Source organism: Rhopalosiphum padi, chromosome 1, assembly GCF_020882245.1.
Source record: "Rhopalosiphum padi isolate XX-2018 chromosome 1, ASM2088224v1, whole genome shotgun sequence".
In the NCBI taxonomy this organism is placed as follows: domain Eukaryota; kingdom Metazoa; phylum Arthropoda; class Insecta; order Hemiptera; family Aphididae; genus Rhopalosiphum; species Rhopalosiphum padi.
Genome location: NC_083597.1, coordinates 67,748,819 through 67,767,929, shown reverse-complemented (window position 1 = coordinate 67,767,929; position 19,111 = coordinate 67,748,819). Strand labels below are relative to the sequence as shown.

Here is a 19,111-nt window from a genome sequence, read left to right as displayed (position 1 = left end):
TAAATATAGTAATCTTAATTGAAATATTTAATAATTAATGTATTAAACAGATTATCAGTACATATATAAACGTTCATTTTAAAATGATAAAACCTACAATAATATTGTAATGATATAAATATACCATATTAATTTATTATAAGTATATTAATTCAATTTATATATTTTTAATAGTAAGATCCCAAATTGTATATATTAAATAATTTTGATTATAAATATAATGTGATCGTGTAATAAAACATTTATGTTTAATACGTATACCCAACATTATTTAATTTCATAATTGAAGTAGTTATATAACTCTGTTAAAAGTTTGAAAATCTACCTCAACCAATACTAAATGCATTTATTGTATATAAATATTAAATAGTAATAACAAAAAAAAATATTAAAGAATAAAAAATACTGAAGGTTGATAAAATAAAGACTAGCTCATAAAATATAATTTAAATTTGATACTATACAGATATTAACAAAGTTAATGCACAGATATATTATTTTACATTAGTCAATGTAACTCTTAGTTAATAGTTACAACTTTTAACTGTGCTAGTTTGGTCTTTACATCTTTGAACGTTGGTCTTCGATCAGGTAATAAATCCCATGCCTATAAAAGAATAATAATATATAATAAATAATAATAATGGTATCAAAAAAATATGTTTACTTGTCTCATGATTTCATATATTTCTGGAGGACAACACTCAGGAGCTTCCATACGGTAACCTTTTTCTACATGTTTTACTACATCAACTAATGGCTGTAAACATAAAAATTGTAATTGTTAATATTATTTGACAAATAAGCAAAATAAAATGTTATAACACTTACTATTCTAGAGTAAGGAACTCGACCAAAAGAATAAATTTCCCATAACAGAACACCAAAACTCCACATATCTGATTTATTTGAGAACACCTGAAGCAATTTATAAAATTATCCAATACTTTAAATTAATATAAATATTTACTATTTAAATTACCCCTTGTCTAAGTGCTTCAGGGGCAGTCCACTTGATAGGTAATTTCCCAGCATCCACAATATAATTTTCTTCACGTGCCAATCCAAAATCTGCTACTTTAGCTACTCCAGCTTCTGATATCAAAACATTTCGAGCTGCTAAATCTCTATGCACTACCTTTCTAAATTCTAAGTACTCCATACCGCTACATGTGTCACTAAAATATATTATTTTTTTTTTTTTTTTGATACAATTATTACCTAAGTGACAAATCGGTACATAATTTTAAAGTTTATAATAACTTACACAGCAAAATTAATTTGATCCTTTTTGGTGACATGAAGTCTTCCTCTTGAGCGTAAATATTCAACAAGACTTCCTTTACCCATGTATTCAGTAACTAATAATAAATGTTTTTCATTTAATACGAGGCCAAGAAGTTCAACCAAATTTTCATGCCTTAAAGACCTGATAAACAAACACATCAATTTCAATGTATTTTTTATACATATAATATATAATATATAAAAAAAAACCTAATAAATATATAAAAAAAACTTTACTTACGTCATAAGTAAAGCTTCTGTTAGGAATTTTTGAGCTTCTACGCTGGAGTCTTTCAACATTTTAACAGCTACTTTTTCTCCTCTATACACTCCCAATAATACATCACCAAATTCCCCTTTGCCAATTGTTTCATTTAACTAGAGAATAAAAACAAATTTAATTTAATAAATTATCAAAAAAATCAATTTTACTTTATCAAACCTGTAATTCCTGTTCTTGTATAACCCAACCGGCATCAATAAATGATTTGGTATCTATGCAAAATTCTTGTTTACCTTTTTTAGGTAAACTCTTGGTTAATTGTGTACATAGTCCATCAGCATCTTTTTGATAATGCTAAAAAATAAATTATAATAAACAATTATGTTTTGTAAAATTAACCTAACACAAATTATGTGATTTATGATGTCACATTTACTCATATGGGGTAAAAATTTACCCAATTTTTTTTTCAAAATATATACGTAAGAAAAAAATATTGATATATAACTTCAAATAAATACTAAAATGTTATAAGAAGGTATTTAAGTTATACACAATACTAATATGGTTAGTTTTATATGTGCATTTCAAGTTTATCAAAAATGAATATCCTGTGTGAATGGATATGGCTTAAAAATATTAAATGTAAAAAATTCAAGAAATAAATTAAAAAATTACTTACTTCAACTAATTGTGATAGATTTTCAAAAAATTCTTCATCATCAATTGTAAGTTGATTATCTTTATACTTTACTCTATAATGTTCCACTTTACCAACATAACAAACACAAAGTGTATAATCTCCTGGATAATTAGTAGATTCTCTAACCAGAAATAGGCCATTTTCTTTTGGTGTTAGCAAATCTTCAGCCATCTCTCTTGATATTTTTCCATGAAACCATCTAACATTAGACAAATAACAGAAATAAATAGGAATGCATTTCACTAAACCAAAATATCATTTAAGAACTAAAAAATAAAGTATAAGAAAAAATTATTCAAATACACAATGTTATTAAAATTAAATGTTGGTACTTTATTCTTAACTTTTATATTTTGTGTAATTCAATTGGTTAAAAAATGTATTAGATTTATTTTTTTTACTTATATATTTGATCAATACAACAGATTATAATTATCATTGAGAGTAGAACTAAGTTATATATTTATATAATAGTTTGTACTCACGGCATGGCATTTAATTTCACTTGCGCTTTTCGTTGTAAAGAATTCATATTGCTGTCATCTTTTATGTGTTGCACAAATGAAGTGTAACTTCCAAAGTTTGTGACGGGTGACACTGGTGAAGCTCTGTCGCAAAATGAGTGTGTAACCAATTGTTGAGGAGTTGTTCCAAACTAAACATTATCAATGACGATTTGTCAGCAAAATCAGTTACGGGACATTATTATGGTTCAATGAAGAGAGTGACGACAATAAAGTACAAACAATAATGACTTACATGAGTTCTGCCAGTATTTTGATACCCGTGATCCATTTCTCCAGTGTTTGTTTAACAATTGGCTAACGATCATTTGATCCAATCTATCCGTGACAAGACATTGATTTATTGCAATTAATGACTGTTTGACCTGTACACACATAATTATGGTACAGTAATTAATAAATGTAACAGTAAGTAAAAACTGTTAGATTTTGTTATTGCAACATTAGGATTGGTTCATATTGCAGCAAGTATGAATCATCACACACCCACATTTGAAAAACACGCACACACAAACACACGTATACATATACACACCTACACTGATACAATATGGTCTATCATAAAATCATCTGGTGGGTGTACGCAGAAAGATATAATTACAAATTTGATCTGCTTGTGGACAATTCAAGTACTCGAAGATGTGTTGTATGAAATGATCGAACAACTAAACTTTAAGAGATTGAGCTCCGCGGCCGGAGTTGATCGTTTTAGAGCAGTGAAGGATGATGACACGGATATTAGAAACACGCATAAATTTCACAGATGCTTACCACCGCTATTCCCGGGTTAACGTGGACGACCGGAACGGATTTTGGAGGATCGGGATCTCGTCAGACGACGATCCGTCATAACAGTGACGAACGAAAATTTCACAAATCGCGTACGCGCCGCGGAATTCGTTTTCGCAAACGCGCAATACAATTATGCTGTCGTAGTAGTCGGCGGTGTTGTCTCGAAACCAGTTCCGCGCGTGCTAGTTTTTTGATCGAAAAACCAAACGGAGAGATTTGCAAAGTTACACTAACCAACGGTGGCGTACTCAAAACGGAAAACACTATTATTAGTATTATTATTTAATACTATTTTTTATATTGTTATTATTATTATTATTATTGGTAATGAAATGATAATCGGGCGATACGCGTTGATAATGACGATGTATGGTAAACACAATATATGCACTCGAGCGCGCGCGCGCACACCACGAAACAGCATACAATAATAATATTATCGTTGACGGACGCACGCTGCAGGCCACGGTCAATGCTGCTGACAGACCGAAACGAGTTTCCGAACAAATGGTCACACTGCCGTCGTCTTCGTTTTCTTTGCGCTGAAGATCAAAAAATCCTTGAATCCGGCAATACGCCGAATACGGTCGAACTCGATTAAAATTTGAATTTCCTACTTACTTTAAGTCTTTAACAGTCCAATACATACACGATACACCATACTGTCCTGTCGTATATTGCTAAAAATTTAAGAAACGTTCAATTTTAGGTGAGGCATACAAATAATTTAAATCAATTTGATTTTTCAAACAAATGCGCGAGACGACTTGCACGATGTTAAAAATGACCGTGTGGCGGGCAGATGCCTATAGTGTCTTCAGTATGACTAATGATTTATGCATAAACCATAATACCATGCCGATGACTTAAAAACATCAAGAAACAACGAAATAATAATTACGACTAATAGGCTCGCACGAGTCGTGTGTGTGTATCATTCTATACTGCAATCATCGGTCTCGTTTTACTTGATCAAACTATATATTCGTGAAAGATGGTGAGTTTAAAAGTGATCATTTGGTCAAAAAATGATCTTGTTTCGGCGCCTATTCTTCGAACCCGGTGGCAAACTGGCTGCAACAATCGTAGATATTTTTCATAAAAATTCCCGTCGAAACAAACGCATTTGATGCCGCGGAAAAACATAAAAACGTATACATAGATTTTCGACCGTACGCATATTATCATATAATATTATATTATAGTTATGTACGCACCAAACGTCGAATTAAAATGTAATTACTCTGGCTGACGGACTGTTCAAGAAATTTTCCGAGCCAGTGGGAGAAACGCCGCGCTGCATTCGGGGAAAATTCGTTATTACTAGCTCTTCACCCCCTCTACACTATTATTTTTTCACCGAACAAACGATTACTTCTATCATAGTTTTGCGCTGCGGTTGATCGTATGTACATAATCATAAATAATAATTGTATGACGTAGGTATGAGTAAATAATAATATAAACTATAAAGGCTATAATATAGTATAATATTATTATATAAGAGAGTAGTCGTGCCACTACGTACCCAGTGCGCAGACCTGTAGTTGTGTTGCGGTCCGGTCGATGGTACACCCATTACCTATATTATAATAATAAATATAATAATAATAATTATAATACCTAATATAAAATCAAACACCAATTAAAATTATTTGTTTAATATTGTTTTATTTTTCCAAATAAAACTTAAAGCAGTCAAATTAAAAAGTTTCTAGTTTTTAAGTTTTCTTTATAGCTAAGTATCTGTTAATCGTGTAATATGAACAATATGATAATATGATATCTTTATAACATGTGCAGTCATGTGACCAAGACCGTAGCCAGAAAAAAATTTTGGGGGATATTTAGAGTATAAATATGTTATATTATACAAGTTTTAAATATAATAGGCATTAAAACCTATTCAATCTCATTTCAAGAAAAAATTTCGGGGAGGGTCTGAACCCTGAAACCCTCCCCCTGACTACGCCCTTGCATGTGACTATATTATGTTTTATTAACTTATTTAATATTTTATTTTCATAATATAAATGAGCTCGGCCCTTTGAAAATATATTTACATAAATCACTTCAAATTATCAAATAATAAACGATCATAAATAACATTTTATGAAATCATATTTAATAATTATAAACGACGGCCAAATAGACCGACCTATATTATTACAATAGGCCAATAATCATCAAATTGTCTAGCTACAACATTTCTCAAATTATTTGAGGTGCATATTACAGCAAAAGTATTGAAAAGGGCTTGAAAATGGCTATTTTATATACTAGAAACTGAAAATAATGAGTAAATGTACCATGTAGAATAGGTAGATAATAGATATTTATATTTTTTTTTTTAGTTTTGTTAAAAAATTTAAATGTATTTAACTGTAAAGTTTGATGTTAAGTGTTAAGTTATTTGTATGCATATAAAACAAATTAATATGTCAGTACTTCACATAAATATTATTATAGTTATACAAACTAAAAATATTAATACAATTAATCTAAATAATGAGAAATTTGCGATAAGCCAAGTAATAACTGCTTTATAATGTTTATGTTTTAGATTTAAATTAACAAAGAACTTTACTATTTGTTGAAAAAAAAATTAATATGACTCGCGTATTATTAACTTTTTAAAAAATATATGTGTAGTTGATTCGTTGAATCTAAGTTCAAAATATTCAAATATTATAATAGAATATAGTGTTATTTTAAAGTTCTTACCTAAGGATTAGGTAATTAAATGAATAAATAATTTACTATTAAATAAAACAATGTGGGTAAGCATACTTTTATATCGATATATATATGTAGCATATTTAGTGTGTATAATGTATATGTATTGTATTGTTGTATTGATGCCGAGATCAAGGTGCCAGTCATCTTGATGATTACAACCGAGCTAAATAGTCCTACCTGATCGAACTGCAGAATGTAGAAACTAGCAATCTATAATTCTGTTGGTACACTGACAAGACTTCACTATTCGATGCTAAATATTGCTTTAATTATATCTAAAATCGAGATCAAGAAGCTATCCGCAACAGTCATTTTGATGGGCCCAAATAGCTCAGTCAAACTCGATGTGGTGATGGATTGTTTGGACCTGAAAACCAAGAGAATAGGAACGGTAAGAACCCGGTAACTGTTAAACTATTATGGTGACAAACAAATGTATATTTCGAGCACCTGTTTTTAGTATATTTTATTTAATAAATTTTTCTTCCAAGCAACTAATCTTAAATCAAAAAATTTGAGTATTTAAAAAAAAAATGAACCGAGTTATAATAACTTATTTTAAAATATATCTTGCAGTTCTTTCAACTGTTTAGTTAAGTTAAATTTAAGATAAAATTTAGTTTATTAAGAAAAATAGTTTTAAAATATAGACATGAATCTAAATATAATCTAATTGATAGTTCATAAAATTGTTTGTTTATGATAATTTTGAATTAAATAGTTCAAGTACGAAATATTTTTTATTTTGAAAAATTCTACAGAACTATTATTGAGTTCTATATCTATGACAGTATATTTTATTTAAGTCATAAAATAGGTGCCTACTTTTAAAAATTAAAAATAATAATGTTATTATTTTATAAGCATTATTAAGAATTAATAACCTAACTAACCTAACCTAAAATAATGATTTAATATCGTGTATTATTTAACTCATATTTGTTCATCAATTACCTATACATCATAGGTCGTTGATTCCGCCACATGACTTAGTTGACTGATAATAATTGTATATCCTTCTCTATTTTTCTCTACCTTTGTGAAATTTATCAATAATTCTTCTCTCCGTATAACTAGTTTTGATCTTAAATGACATACAATTGATACTCGACCGGATATGAAAGACTGAACTCTGAAATAATGCAGTCGGTTATAGTGTCAGTGTGTGACGTATATCACACTGTCACAAATACCAGAACTTAATAATCTGGTATAAGTTGTTACAAACATGGTTAAAATCAGTGGCCAAATTTACGAATACCCCATGTACATATTACAAATGTGTAATATATAATTACAGATGGTAGGGAGGAAGGGGACTTTATATTATTTCAAATCATTATTAACTACCTATATTTAGTAATATATCATATTAAATTTTCTACTATAGGGACCCAACGATCACCACCCAGTGGCACCCACCCACTGTTCAAAAAAAATATTGCCTCTGAAATTGTTGTTCACCACGCCACTAGTTAAAACAATTATTTAGCTCAATTAAAATAGATATAATCCTATTATTTTTATTATACTAACGATTAATGAATTTACTTAACTTATTATAATTCAGTCGTAATAAATAAAATATTAAGCCAAAATTGATGTTTCATAGTAACATTTTTAGGAAAAATACAAATAAATTGTTAATTGTTATAAAAACACACACACACACAACTAAAAATTAAAAAAACACTTATTAAAAAAATAAATACATTTTGAAATTTAAAATTCCATACTCGTGTATACTTTTGATTCATATTCGTATAAAATAATAATCATTAAAACACCTAATTAATATAATAAGATACACTATACCCACCAACCAGCACCCTATATATTATAATATACCTAATATAATCTAGTCGGTTGACTGGGATTGTAGCACCCTATAATATAGCTCACATATAATATATTATAATGTATACTAATGTAGTAATGTCTAATGTATAATATTACCCATCATACGAACGACTGCGCACTTGCGAGACGATTCTCATGACCGTAAGCAACTCTGCATGTACACACGACCAGCAGTACAATACTATCTGTAGAAGTAGACTTGTACTGTAATCGAATCACTGAAATACAAGCCGGATCCGTTTTTCTAATCCAATTCAGTAAAAGGCCGTCGATCCGTGTAATAACTACACGCATGCAGAGCTGCCGGGTGACTATGTATAGATATAATATTATATAATGTAATAATATGTACACCTACCTATATACGCGTATTGTAGACGTTATATACTTTGTACAAGCTGCGTACGTGCAGTGTCCTCCTCGGGGATTCGATCGCTTTCACACCCGGCCCCTCGCGGTTGTTCACACTTGTGTTACGCGCACTGGGCCATTCGTTTTCTGCACACTCACCCCATCATACGCACTTCAGCTAATATGTATTATATAGTTAATTTAGTTTTACCCGAGCGCTTGAAAATGAGAACATTTTATTTTACTGCACCATTGTCGGTTCGTATTCTAATATAGTGCTTGGCTTTTTCGTCGAAATATACTGTTGTTATTTTATTCAATATGAAACGCCTATAAAAGGTATACATAATATTCATTTTATTATATGTAAAACTAAATATTAAATACACTTATAGTGACATAGCCAAGATTCAAGAAGGTGCTGAGCCGCTGAGGGGAATATTCGAATAATGTAGACCTACTCAAATATCTAACTAGGAAATTAAAATGCTATCAATCAATGGCGTAGCCAAGGAGGGGGGTGGCTGTAGGGGCTATAGCCCCCACCATTGGCGATATTTTTATATTGTTGTGAAAATTTTAAATTTAAATATGGAAATTATTTTACAAATTATAATTATTTAAAATTAATAGTAAATACTTTAACGGCAAATCAACGTTAATATATTATCAGTATTTTTGTTTTGTTGTTGTTTTTGATTTTCAATAACCCATGTTAAAAGTATTTAGCCCCCCCCCCCCTATAAAAAAAATCCTGGCTACGCTTCTGCTATCAGTGTTCTAGAAACGTATTACGAAAGACGTAACCAATAACCATATGTAATTTTTTATTTTACATCAAGGTATACATGTACAATCTATACTCTTTAGCACAATAAGTATACACGTAATAATAGAATTAGTTTACTTTTATATAATGCATGTATTATTTAAGTAAGAATAGTCATTAGTCATCCATTAGTGACAATTACTGGGAGTTATTAAGTTATTTATTTTATATACTAATATTCATACGAGTATATGTATAGTGTATAGTGTATGTGTATACCTATATTTTATTATTAATTTTGCAAATGTATTAATATTATAATTTATACACGATTCAGCAAAAGTAGTTTAAAATATCATATACCCATCACTCATGGTATCAGTATAACAAAACTTTGGGTGGAATGGGATTCCTACAAATTAACTGTTGACAAATGACTCCCCCCACCAAAAAAAATTTAAAAAAATGAAAAATCTGGCTATGCCACTAATATTACTATTTAACAAATAATACTTAAGTTTAACCTAAAATACTCAGGAAATATCTATAGTTACGGTGGTATACAATAAGCAGTATGGAAAAATAAAAATAAAACCATTTAAAACGACTAAAAACGAATTTGAACTAATAACTTGTACAGACGTTAAAATATGGTAAAAAAGTACAATGGTAAACTTACAAACACAAATGTTCTTAACTTTAAGTTTTATTATAATGGGATAATTCACTCTAATATTATTAAAGCTATAACAACGCAATAGATTGTAAGTACTGAAAATTGTCTGTGTTTCATGTGGATCTGTAGAGAGAGAGAGAAAGAGAGACAGTGCGCTGACATCATATTAAATAATAGATAAACTTTTCATGGCGGCGTTTGCTCACATTCGTAAACCATCGATCCGGCGAAAACTTTAAAATACAGGATCGGCGGGGTGCGGGTGCAGCTGCGGACCCGGCACAATCGGCCGCAGGTGCGCGACGACCGAATTCCATTACGCTTGGAGCCTGAGCTCGAACCCGCAGACGGGACCGCTATGCCGGTTCCAGCGTTTATAATATCAATAATAATAATGAAGGTAGATGTTGCCGTATATTGCGTATTTGCGTTTACCGGTAATAAAAACAAATTGTGATTCGACAAAGTCCGAAAGTACCTAATATATATGACTGATAAAAGTATTCGTTAATTTTAAGTATTTACTATGTACAATATGTATAAATATATATGTCGCGAGAAATGTGATTAATCAATAATCAGTACGGGGTGATCCGTTTAATGTAAAGACACTCATTATTTGAAAATAAACATTAATTATTTTTGAAAATATTTCTTTTGCATAATTTAAAGTCACGTTATGAAATATTTTTAGAAATTTTTAAATAATTGTATACATCAAAATACTCCAAAAAATATTTTACTTAAAAATGCAAAATTAAAAATATATTTTTTTTAGAAAAATTTTGTTTTTTGACGGCTTAAAATTATGTTAATAAATATTTTAAAAAACGTTAATAGTATTTGAAATAGTGAGTGTGTTAGTTGTTGTACATTAAATGGATCACCCGTTATACGCTTATGTAAATAATATAATAAGTAAAGAAAAGTACCTATCGAGTCGTACTTTACACATTAGGTATACATATTATAGTAGTCTATGATCGTTTTACTGATTTAGTGATATATGTAGGTAACTGATCAACCGAGACAGATTGCATTTGACGGTCCGACGATCACAGCTAACTGCCCCTCGCGATTTAACTTTATTTATCCAATATACGAGTGAACATTATTATATTATATACGACTATACCGCCGAACGTTTTATCGAAACAAATAAGATTGACTTGTACGGATTGGGGCTCGTTGGACTGTAGGTATATATACTCTTTTTTATTTTTTATCGTTATTACATGTTTTGTCCTTAACAAAAACTTAATACAACTTGACGATTCCATTTACAGTTGAATAAAGGAATAAACTGTCCACGAAAAATACAGAGACATAATATTAAGTAATACGATATTTTTGTAAAGCCTCTTTCAAGGACATACAAATGTTAATAATAAATAAATTTTAACTAAAATAACATTAGAAAAATTGACATCCTACTCTGTAAAATGCAATCAAATTAAACATAACATCAACAATTAAATATCTCCTACAGAAATACAAAAAATTTGAAGTTATTATAACAAGACTCAAAGTTGAATATACTAAATTTCTCGTAGTTTCTTAATTACTAAGGAAGAATCCTCAATATTATATGCACAGCCTATGGTGTCAAAGTCACCATCGAATAGGTACATATTATATATTATACCAAATGCTGATTACACACACCAAAATAAGTTCCAATACTCTTGAATACACAAAAAAAAAACGTAGAATGACTTATTATTACTTGTATAGTTTTTTTTTATCATTTTTTAGGTAAATATCAAAAATATTTGTTTAGTATGTAATATTATAATTTCATTTTTTGATAGTTATTGTGGTTTTTACTTATTATGTATTTATAACTGCAATATATTTCAATAGTATTATTTTTAAATAATAGTGATAGTTAATAAAATATTTATATAATATATAAAGCTTTTAAATACATATAATATATTATTTAATTACACATATTAAGTATATGTGTATAATAATAATTAGTTACAGTGAAAATTCTTATTCTCTATATATTATTATTATATAAAGTAAATTAGTAAATACGTGTTTGTATACAATCATGTTTATCAATAACTAATATGTCATAACCTTTTGAGTCCGTACTTATTAATAGTTATTTATTATTAATAACATTAATATTTGTATTGCACTTATTCAGCCTAGGTATATACGTATGATAAAAAACATTAGTACTAAGTTTAGATAATTATAATAAATAAATAATAATAATAATATGAAGTAGTAAGTCCTACTATCCTGAATATAGTAACAGACAACAGTAAGCATAATATAATATACTATACCGTCTATACCTATGTGGGTAGCGTAAGTTTAACATCTTCAATCAATTACAATCATAGACGTCCAAAAATCTCGCAAATCTGTCCAAGAATGATTTTTGTTTTAGAAAAATCCTTGTAGGTATAAAATCAATTCACCGGCTGAATTACAAAAAGAAAAATATTCTTAAAGTTGGTTTTTAATCAAATTAAATTCACAGATTAAATGGTCAGATGACCACCATTGTCAAGAAAACTGCGAAGCTCGCCTATGATTGCAATTAATTACAAGCTGTAATGATAATATTTAGAATATAGTAGACACATCCTACGTGCCTAACTCTTTTTTACATAAAAATTAATTATTATAAATTACAAGTTTATAAAGAAATATCAAATATATATATAATATTTATTTTACAATAAAAAATCGATCATAATAAATTTGAAAAATGAAACAAATGTATTGCAATATATAGTTTATAAAAAATAAACAAATTATAAAATATAATCATAAAAAAATGTGTTTACGCACAATCACATAATTATATGCAAAATATAATAATAATAATAGAAGATATTTCTATTAAATAAGTAAAATGAAAATTTCTAAAGAACAATGTTTTGCCAAATCAAACAACGTTTAGTATAATTATATACAATATATATACATAGAATCTACTCTTGTTGTAACTGTTAAAAGATGATAAATTGATAAATATCGAATCATTGTTGACTATAAATTTATAATACTTTGTATTCAATTCTCGAGGATTAAAATCATTTAGTAGCTATTTTATAATTTATTATATTATGTAAGCCTAATCCAAGGTCACGGGTAATCCGAAACCACGAACATCAACAATTTACGTTTCCAAAAATTGGTTTAAATACATAATGTAACATATCGCAAGTCTTAATATTTCGATTTTTGACAATTTCTTGTCGGGTGGTATCGTGGGTAAAAGTTTCCGCAATTCTCCGAATGCCACGTTGAACGCCTCGACTCTAACTCGCTCGCGCGTAGCATGAGCCATTCTGTACTTTTGGGTAGCCCGCCGTCTTCTGCGTCGTTCTTCCCTAGTCAACGTGGCCATTCCCGTCACCGTACTTTTTTCGCGGCTAAAAAATTATCGACGGTTTTTCATTTTTTTTTTTAAACGCGAATTCGTTTTATTGTGGCTATAAGTTGAGTATTTACCTTTTTTTCGCAAGAGTACCGTGTCCATCCATAGAGTCTGGAAGCGTCGAATCCGCCATTGAGTACATACCACAAGGTAAAAAATCCATCTAAAAATACAAATAACAATGAAATATTAATTTAAATTTAAATTGCTGTATTTTCGTTATTAATAATTTAATGTAACCAAAAAATAAAAATAATAAATTGTGTGCAATTGCAGACAAATGTCGTTGTCTACTATTATTCAAATTGATGAAAAACTTTCATGTACACATAAATACACGTTTCACAATTAAGCATGTTATATTAGCACTGCTATTTACTATAACTTAAACTATAACTATAGAAGCAAAATAAACGGTTAATCTGAATATATATTTTATACGTCAGTAGATCAATTATACGTAGTTTAATTATAATTATTGTAACTACGAGAATTATCTAAATATAATATAATAATTGTTATATAATATTTGCTTTTAATTTAATTATTGAATAGTTTTTTGAAGGTATTATAAAATAAGATAACTGACGTCTTTTGCATACCTATTTGCAACATTAATTCATAAATAGTATCATACAATATAAACATGATATTATACTACATTATGTATTTCTATATGTCGATGTAATAAAAAAAAACTTAAAATGTAATTTTTTATCGAAAATACTGCTTTAATTTGTAAACTATACTATACAATATTCTGTATAATATGATACTTTTTAGGTTAAAGACTTATCTTCTATAATTATAATTTACATAAATTATACATGTTATGTATGTATATATATATAGTATATAATTATTATTCAATGATAAAAGAGTTGAATGAATCACTGATGCTGGGTGTCTTCATATAGGTATTTGAAACATGAAAGTAATAAATAATGATTATGGCTATAATTTATGAGAATGATGGCCGTTAGAAATAAAACATTTTGACTAATATTAATTCACCCAAAAATTATTTTGCTGAAACCATACGTGCTGGTATTTCTTTGGAAAAACTTTTCTAAAAACTACTGAGAAAATATGATTTATTAAAAATACTATCAACTTTGACAATATAACTCAATAATTAACCGATGATTAAAGTTTATTAATATTACATCTATAATTTAAAATTGATTGATTCAAAAAAAAATATATACTTTAATAGTTGAATATGCAAATACTAAAAGATTAATGTGATTATTGATTTATCATCGATATTAAAATAAATACAATTTTATTATGTATAGATAAAATTAATTTGTGAAATTAATCAAAGTTGATGATTCATTTTGAAATTTAGTTTACTAATAAATTTATAAATTATAAAATATATTTTAAATGTACAGATATTATTGAAAAATTCAAAAAATTTAATTCGTTTTTTTTTTCATTTTAATTATAGAGTTTTCGACATTGACAAAAAGTATTTTCATAAAATAAACATACATCGTGAATTGTGAAATCTGCATTATCGCTCTTTCATTCCTATCAGAATCTTAAATGTTTTATAAAGTTGGGTGATTTAAATGCATAAAGCGAAATAAAATTTATTGTAATTGAATATGTATAAGAGAGACAAAATACATTACATATCGTATGTGTGTGTATTATGCGTGCTATCGATTTCTGAGTTTTTTCATATTAACTTCTGTGAATAATTTAACACTTCTCTAGAACGTGATGATGATTCCGATTATAACACTGCAGATTCTAATGTTATATTGATGACGTGTGTGCAAGGTTTCGCTGTATGTATGTATGTGTATATATATTACTTCGGATATTGGCGACGACACATCGACACGTTTCCGGCGTTCCGTCAACTCCCCCGGGAAGACAACCACCAGCCGGACACGTGCCAAACAACAACGACTACTATTTTTATTGGATGATAAAATATGTATAACTACACCATAACGTGTTTTTTGGGATGACTTGATTCCGTTTTAAAGCCGTTAACCGAAATCAATACCAATAACAATAACTGCGGTAGTCACTTTAAATAAAATATAATATATTAATATGTGCTTATTATGTGTACTACGATCATTTACAATATTAAATTATACAAAGGCACCATTTATATACTAAATTCAAAATAAAATTACTAATTCAATAACCCGATGCTTGAGACAAAAGAAAAATAACCATAAGGCGTAATAAGTACAATTTCATAACTTTGTATTATTATTGTTGTCGACTATTTTCAATAAAATTACAAAAATATTTACTATTTATTTTATTATACTATAATTTTAATAAAATATACGAAAAATAAACACTCTTGATAGATTGTTTATCTGCAAAACTTAAATATATTTGCAAAATCGTTCAAACATCAGGTATGAATCTAAGGGTGCTACACAGGGCTCCCTCCTGAGGATGTATTATAAATAATATTTATCATAAATACATATAGTAAATAGGTACAGTAATATTTTATTATAAAATCTTATCTAGATGAGAAAGAAACGAGGAATTGTACACAGAAAAATGCAGTCTGTTTCTTATTTAAGATTTCATATTGATACGCGCCTGTTAAAAATACGTTCGTGAGATTGGCCAACCTAAGTACTGCACTTTTTTGAAAATGTACGCTATTATTTTTCAATTTGTTTGCAAGTATTTGAAAGGTATTAAGGAGCATCGTTAATAATATTATAATAATATTACTCAATAGTTACTCGATAGTTCAAAAAACTTCATAAATCGAACTAAACGTTTGATATCCGAAGAAAACCTCTTTAATTAGAAGAGAATTTATGTACTTCAGTACTCTCGATAATTCAAAATGTATTTCTACCATTTTTATTGATATCCTTAAGTTAGACGCTATGGACCAGATTGTGACCAACTATTTATCACAAAAAAAAAAAAATAATAAAAATAAAAGATTTTATTAATAACATATAAAAATATATTATATTAATAAATAAAATGTATAGTACAGTTAATAATAAATATAACAATGTATGTTTGTCATAAAAATGTTTCACCTCAATTTAATTCAAATTATTTATTTCTTCCCTTCGATTATTCGAACACTATATTGGTTAATCGAAAAGCTCTATAAATCGAAGCTTTAGCTCGGTCCTCTGAATGTCAAATTATCGAATGACGACTGTCGACTGTATAATGTAATGATGATTTTTTTTTTTTTAAATCATTATTAAAAAGGATTGGAATACCTACCAATTTAAAATTTCACCACCTCGTAAAAATATTAAAAAAATCAATTAAAAAACATTTACCAACATTAAATTTCATAAATTATTGTTCAGGTATAAAATTTGTTATTTACACTAAAATAAAAGTGCGGAAAATTAGTAACCATTAACTGCCTACTTTACAATATTTAGTTGTTGAGTATACCTCGTCATTAAGTCTAAGTCAATGTAAATTATGGGTTAAACTTGAAATTTGAATTCAATAATAAATCATTGTCTACACAAAACAATTCTGAATGAAGACGATCTGCCAGTCTATATTTATATTTACTAAATATATAGGAGTATGATGATATGTTTTTTGAAATAATTAATATTAAAATAATTTATTTTACTATTAGTCTATATTAGTATGACAGTAGGAGTAGCCAAGTAGGTTGATTTAATTTTTGCCGAAACGTTGCATAATTTATTATATTATTAATATTTATTTATTATAGTACTTTTCTTAAAAATTAGAAAAACAAAAAAAAAATTCAGGGAAAACAGAAATTTTTAAATAAGCCCAGTTTTTGACAAAATCAATTTTATTTTATTTCGTATTTTTTGTTTCTAATAATTATAAAAAATACTGAGAATATTTGTCGATCTTCCAAAAATACTAACTGCATCTAATTTACTATCAAAAACCCCTATTGAAATTGATGATCAAAGCATTTTGTCGCATTAAAAAAGTGTCTTCAAACACAACACAAAAATAAAAAACACACATGGTCGTAAAATAAATACATTTTTAGTTCCATTCAGAATCTAAAAGCCTACTTGGATTTATATATACATCAATAATCAATTTAACTATTATTAGTACTATTATAAGTTATAAAGATATAATAAGATAATATAGATACATGTTACCTAATACCTATACATTATTTTACAAATTATATATATATATATTTGTATTCTCTATGACACTTTATACAAGTTTTAACATTTAAAAGTCAAACAGTTACAAGTGTTACAACATAATTTTTTAATTAACACATAAAAAACGTACAAATTATAATCAAATAAGTTAGTTTGATAAGTTTTAAATTTATTTGTCATAAATTCATAATCTTTTTATATTAGTTGCAATATAATAGGTAATATTCAAAAACATTATTTGATTATAATTTATACTTTTTTATGTGTAATTAAAAAATTATGCTTCAACTGTTTGTCTTTTAAATGTTATAACTTGTATAAAGTGTCATAAAGAAGAATAAAAAAAAATATCATAACAATATATTGATAAAATATTGAGTTACAAGACATATTTAAATTGATAATAATTCAAATTAATTGTATTTAAAACTTCAATATTAAAATTAGTAAGTTATACAGGTAATAATTTAAGCTGTAAATTATAATTTATAATACTATTATCGCGAGTAGACTAATAGGTACCTACTAATTTACTAGATAAATATTGAACAGAATATTTTGAGAATCATACGAGAATCATTATATTCTAGATAAAAACTAAACATCTATAATTATCAATTATTTCATATTTTCAGTTTTCACCCATATGACCATGTATAAACAGGTAACCAATAAAACTTCATAGATACTATTAAATAGAGTTTGCTATATAATAGGTAGTTTACGATGTGATATAATTTATTTGGTTACATATGCTCAATGAGTTGTATATATAATAATATGAAATATTGAAATGACCAATATATAGTAGGTAATTATATTTCAAACTTACTTTCAATATCCAGCGAGACTAGAAGAAATTCAGAACCGTCAACAGCTGTGTTAAACCGAACTGTCAAAGGCGAATATGTGAATGCACATGAAAATTTCACTTTGCCCAGCATCCGGAGATGCGGAACTGCGACTGGCCAATCAGAACAGATACGCCCTTTGGAAATCATTACAGTCCCCTTCGCATGGGCGGAGTTAGGATTATCCCTTTTATTGTGTAATTTTTTTCGTGGACAGGTTTTTCCTGTATTATAAGTTCAACATATTATAATTATTACTATAAAATATTCAAAAATTGATTTTATTTTCATTTACAATAACATGTGCATGTATTTGTTCAATAAAAATAAAAACAAACAATTAGCTGAATATCAATAATTATTCCATGTTTGAAGATTGGCAATAATACACTCACCTATGTATTATATTATATACATGAAATTTCAATTTAAAAAACTCTGCTTATACGCAATTTCAGATTTTGTAAGTCATTACGCACCCCGCACGCCTATCTAAAACAATACAAATTACTATAGCATAAATAAGAAACGATAAGAAAATAATGAGATAATCAAAAAGATATATCAAAAATAACTGCTAATAGATATACTACAATTTAAGATAATATTAAATATTAAGAGGATACTAAGTATTAACGCACTATATTTAGTTTCATCTGGATTCACACACGAGTACATGACATAGCAAGCAATATAAAATTCGTACGTTGATTTTTTTTACGATATTTCAATTTTTCTGTAATATAATAAACATTTTTAAATTATAATATTTTACATATTCATAT

At 27.7% G+C, this 19,111-nt stretch overlaps 2 protein-coding genes and 1 long non-coding RNA gene across 4 annotated transcripts; all 3 read right to left on the bottom strand.

The window, feature by feature from the left end:
* Positions 1–411: 411 nt before the first annotated feature.
* LOC132927838 (tyrosine-protein kinase CSK) lies at positions 412–4,736 on the bottom strand. Its single transcript, XM_060992431.1, has 11 exons — positions 3,509–4,736; positions 2,973–3,102; positions 2,699–2,868; positions 2,193–2,412; positions 1,730–1,864; positions 1,529–1,665; positions 1,268–1,429; positions 983–1,178; positions 832–918; positions 668–760; positions 412–607 (listed from the first exon to the last, which is right to left on the bottom strand). The coding sequence occupies exons 2-11, from the start codon at positions 3,006–3,008 to the stop codon at positions 521–523; spliced, it is 1,323 nt and encodes a 440-aa protein (XP_060848414.1). The 5' UTR covers positions 3,009–3,102; positions 3,509–4,736; the 3' UTR covers positions 412–520.
* A 386-nt stretch (positions 4,737–5,122) lies between these two features.
* LOC132927857 (uncharacterized) lies at positions 5,123–8,505 on the bottom strand. Its single transcript, XR_009661870.1, has 3 exons — positions 8,225–8,505; positions 7,223–7,400; positions 5,123–6,635 (listed from the first exon to the last, which is right to left on the bottom strand). It is a non-coding gene; the product is annotated as an uncharacterized LOC132927857 (long non-coding RNA).
* Positions 8,506–12,995: 4,490 nt separating this feature from the next.
* On the bottom strand, positions 12,996–18,424 carry LOC132918094 (helix-loop-helix protein 1). Of its 2 annotated transcripts, none has more exons than XM_060979180.1 (3): positions 18,308–18,424; positions 13,405–13,493; positions 12,996–13,325 (listed from the first exon to the last, which is right to left on the bottom strand). In XM_060979180.1, exons 2-3 carry the CDS (start codon positions 13,491–13,493, stop codon positions 13,070–13,072), a joined length of 345 nt encoding a protein of 114 aa, XP_060835163.1. In that variant the 5' UTR covers positions 18,308–18,424; the 3' UTR covers positions 12,996–13,069. The 2 variants fall into 2 exon arrangements, with proteins under 2 accessions (XP_060835163.1, XP_060835164.1); XM_060979181.1 differs by lacking the exon at positions 18,308–18,424 and adding an exon at positions 13,571–13,715.
* Between the last annotated feature and the right edge of the window lie 687 nt (positions 18,425–19,111).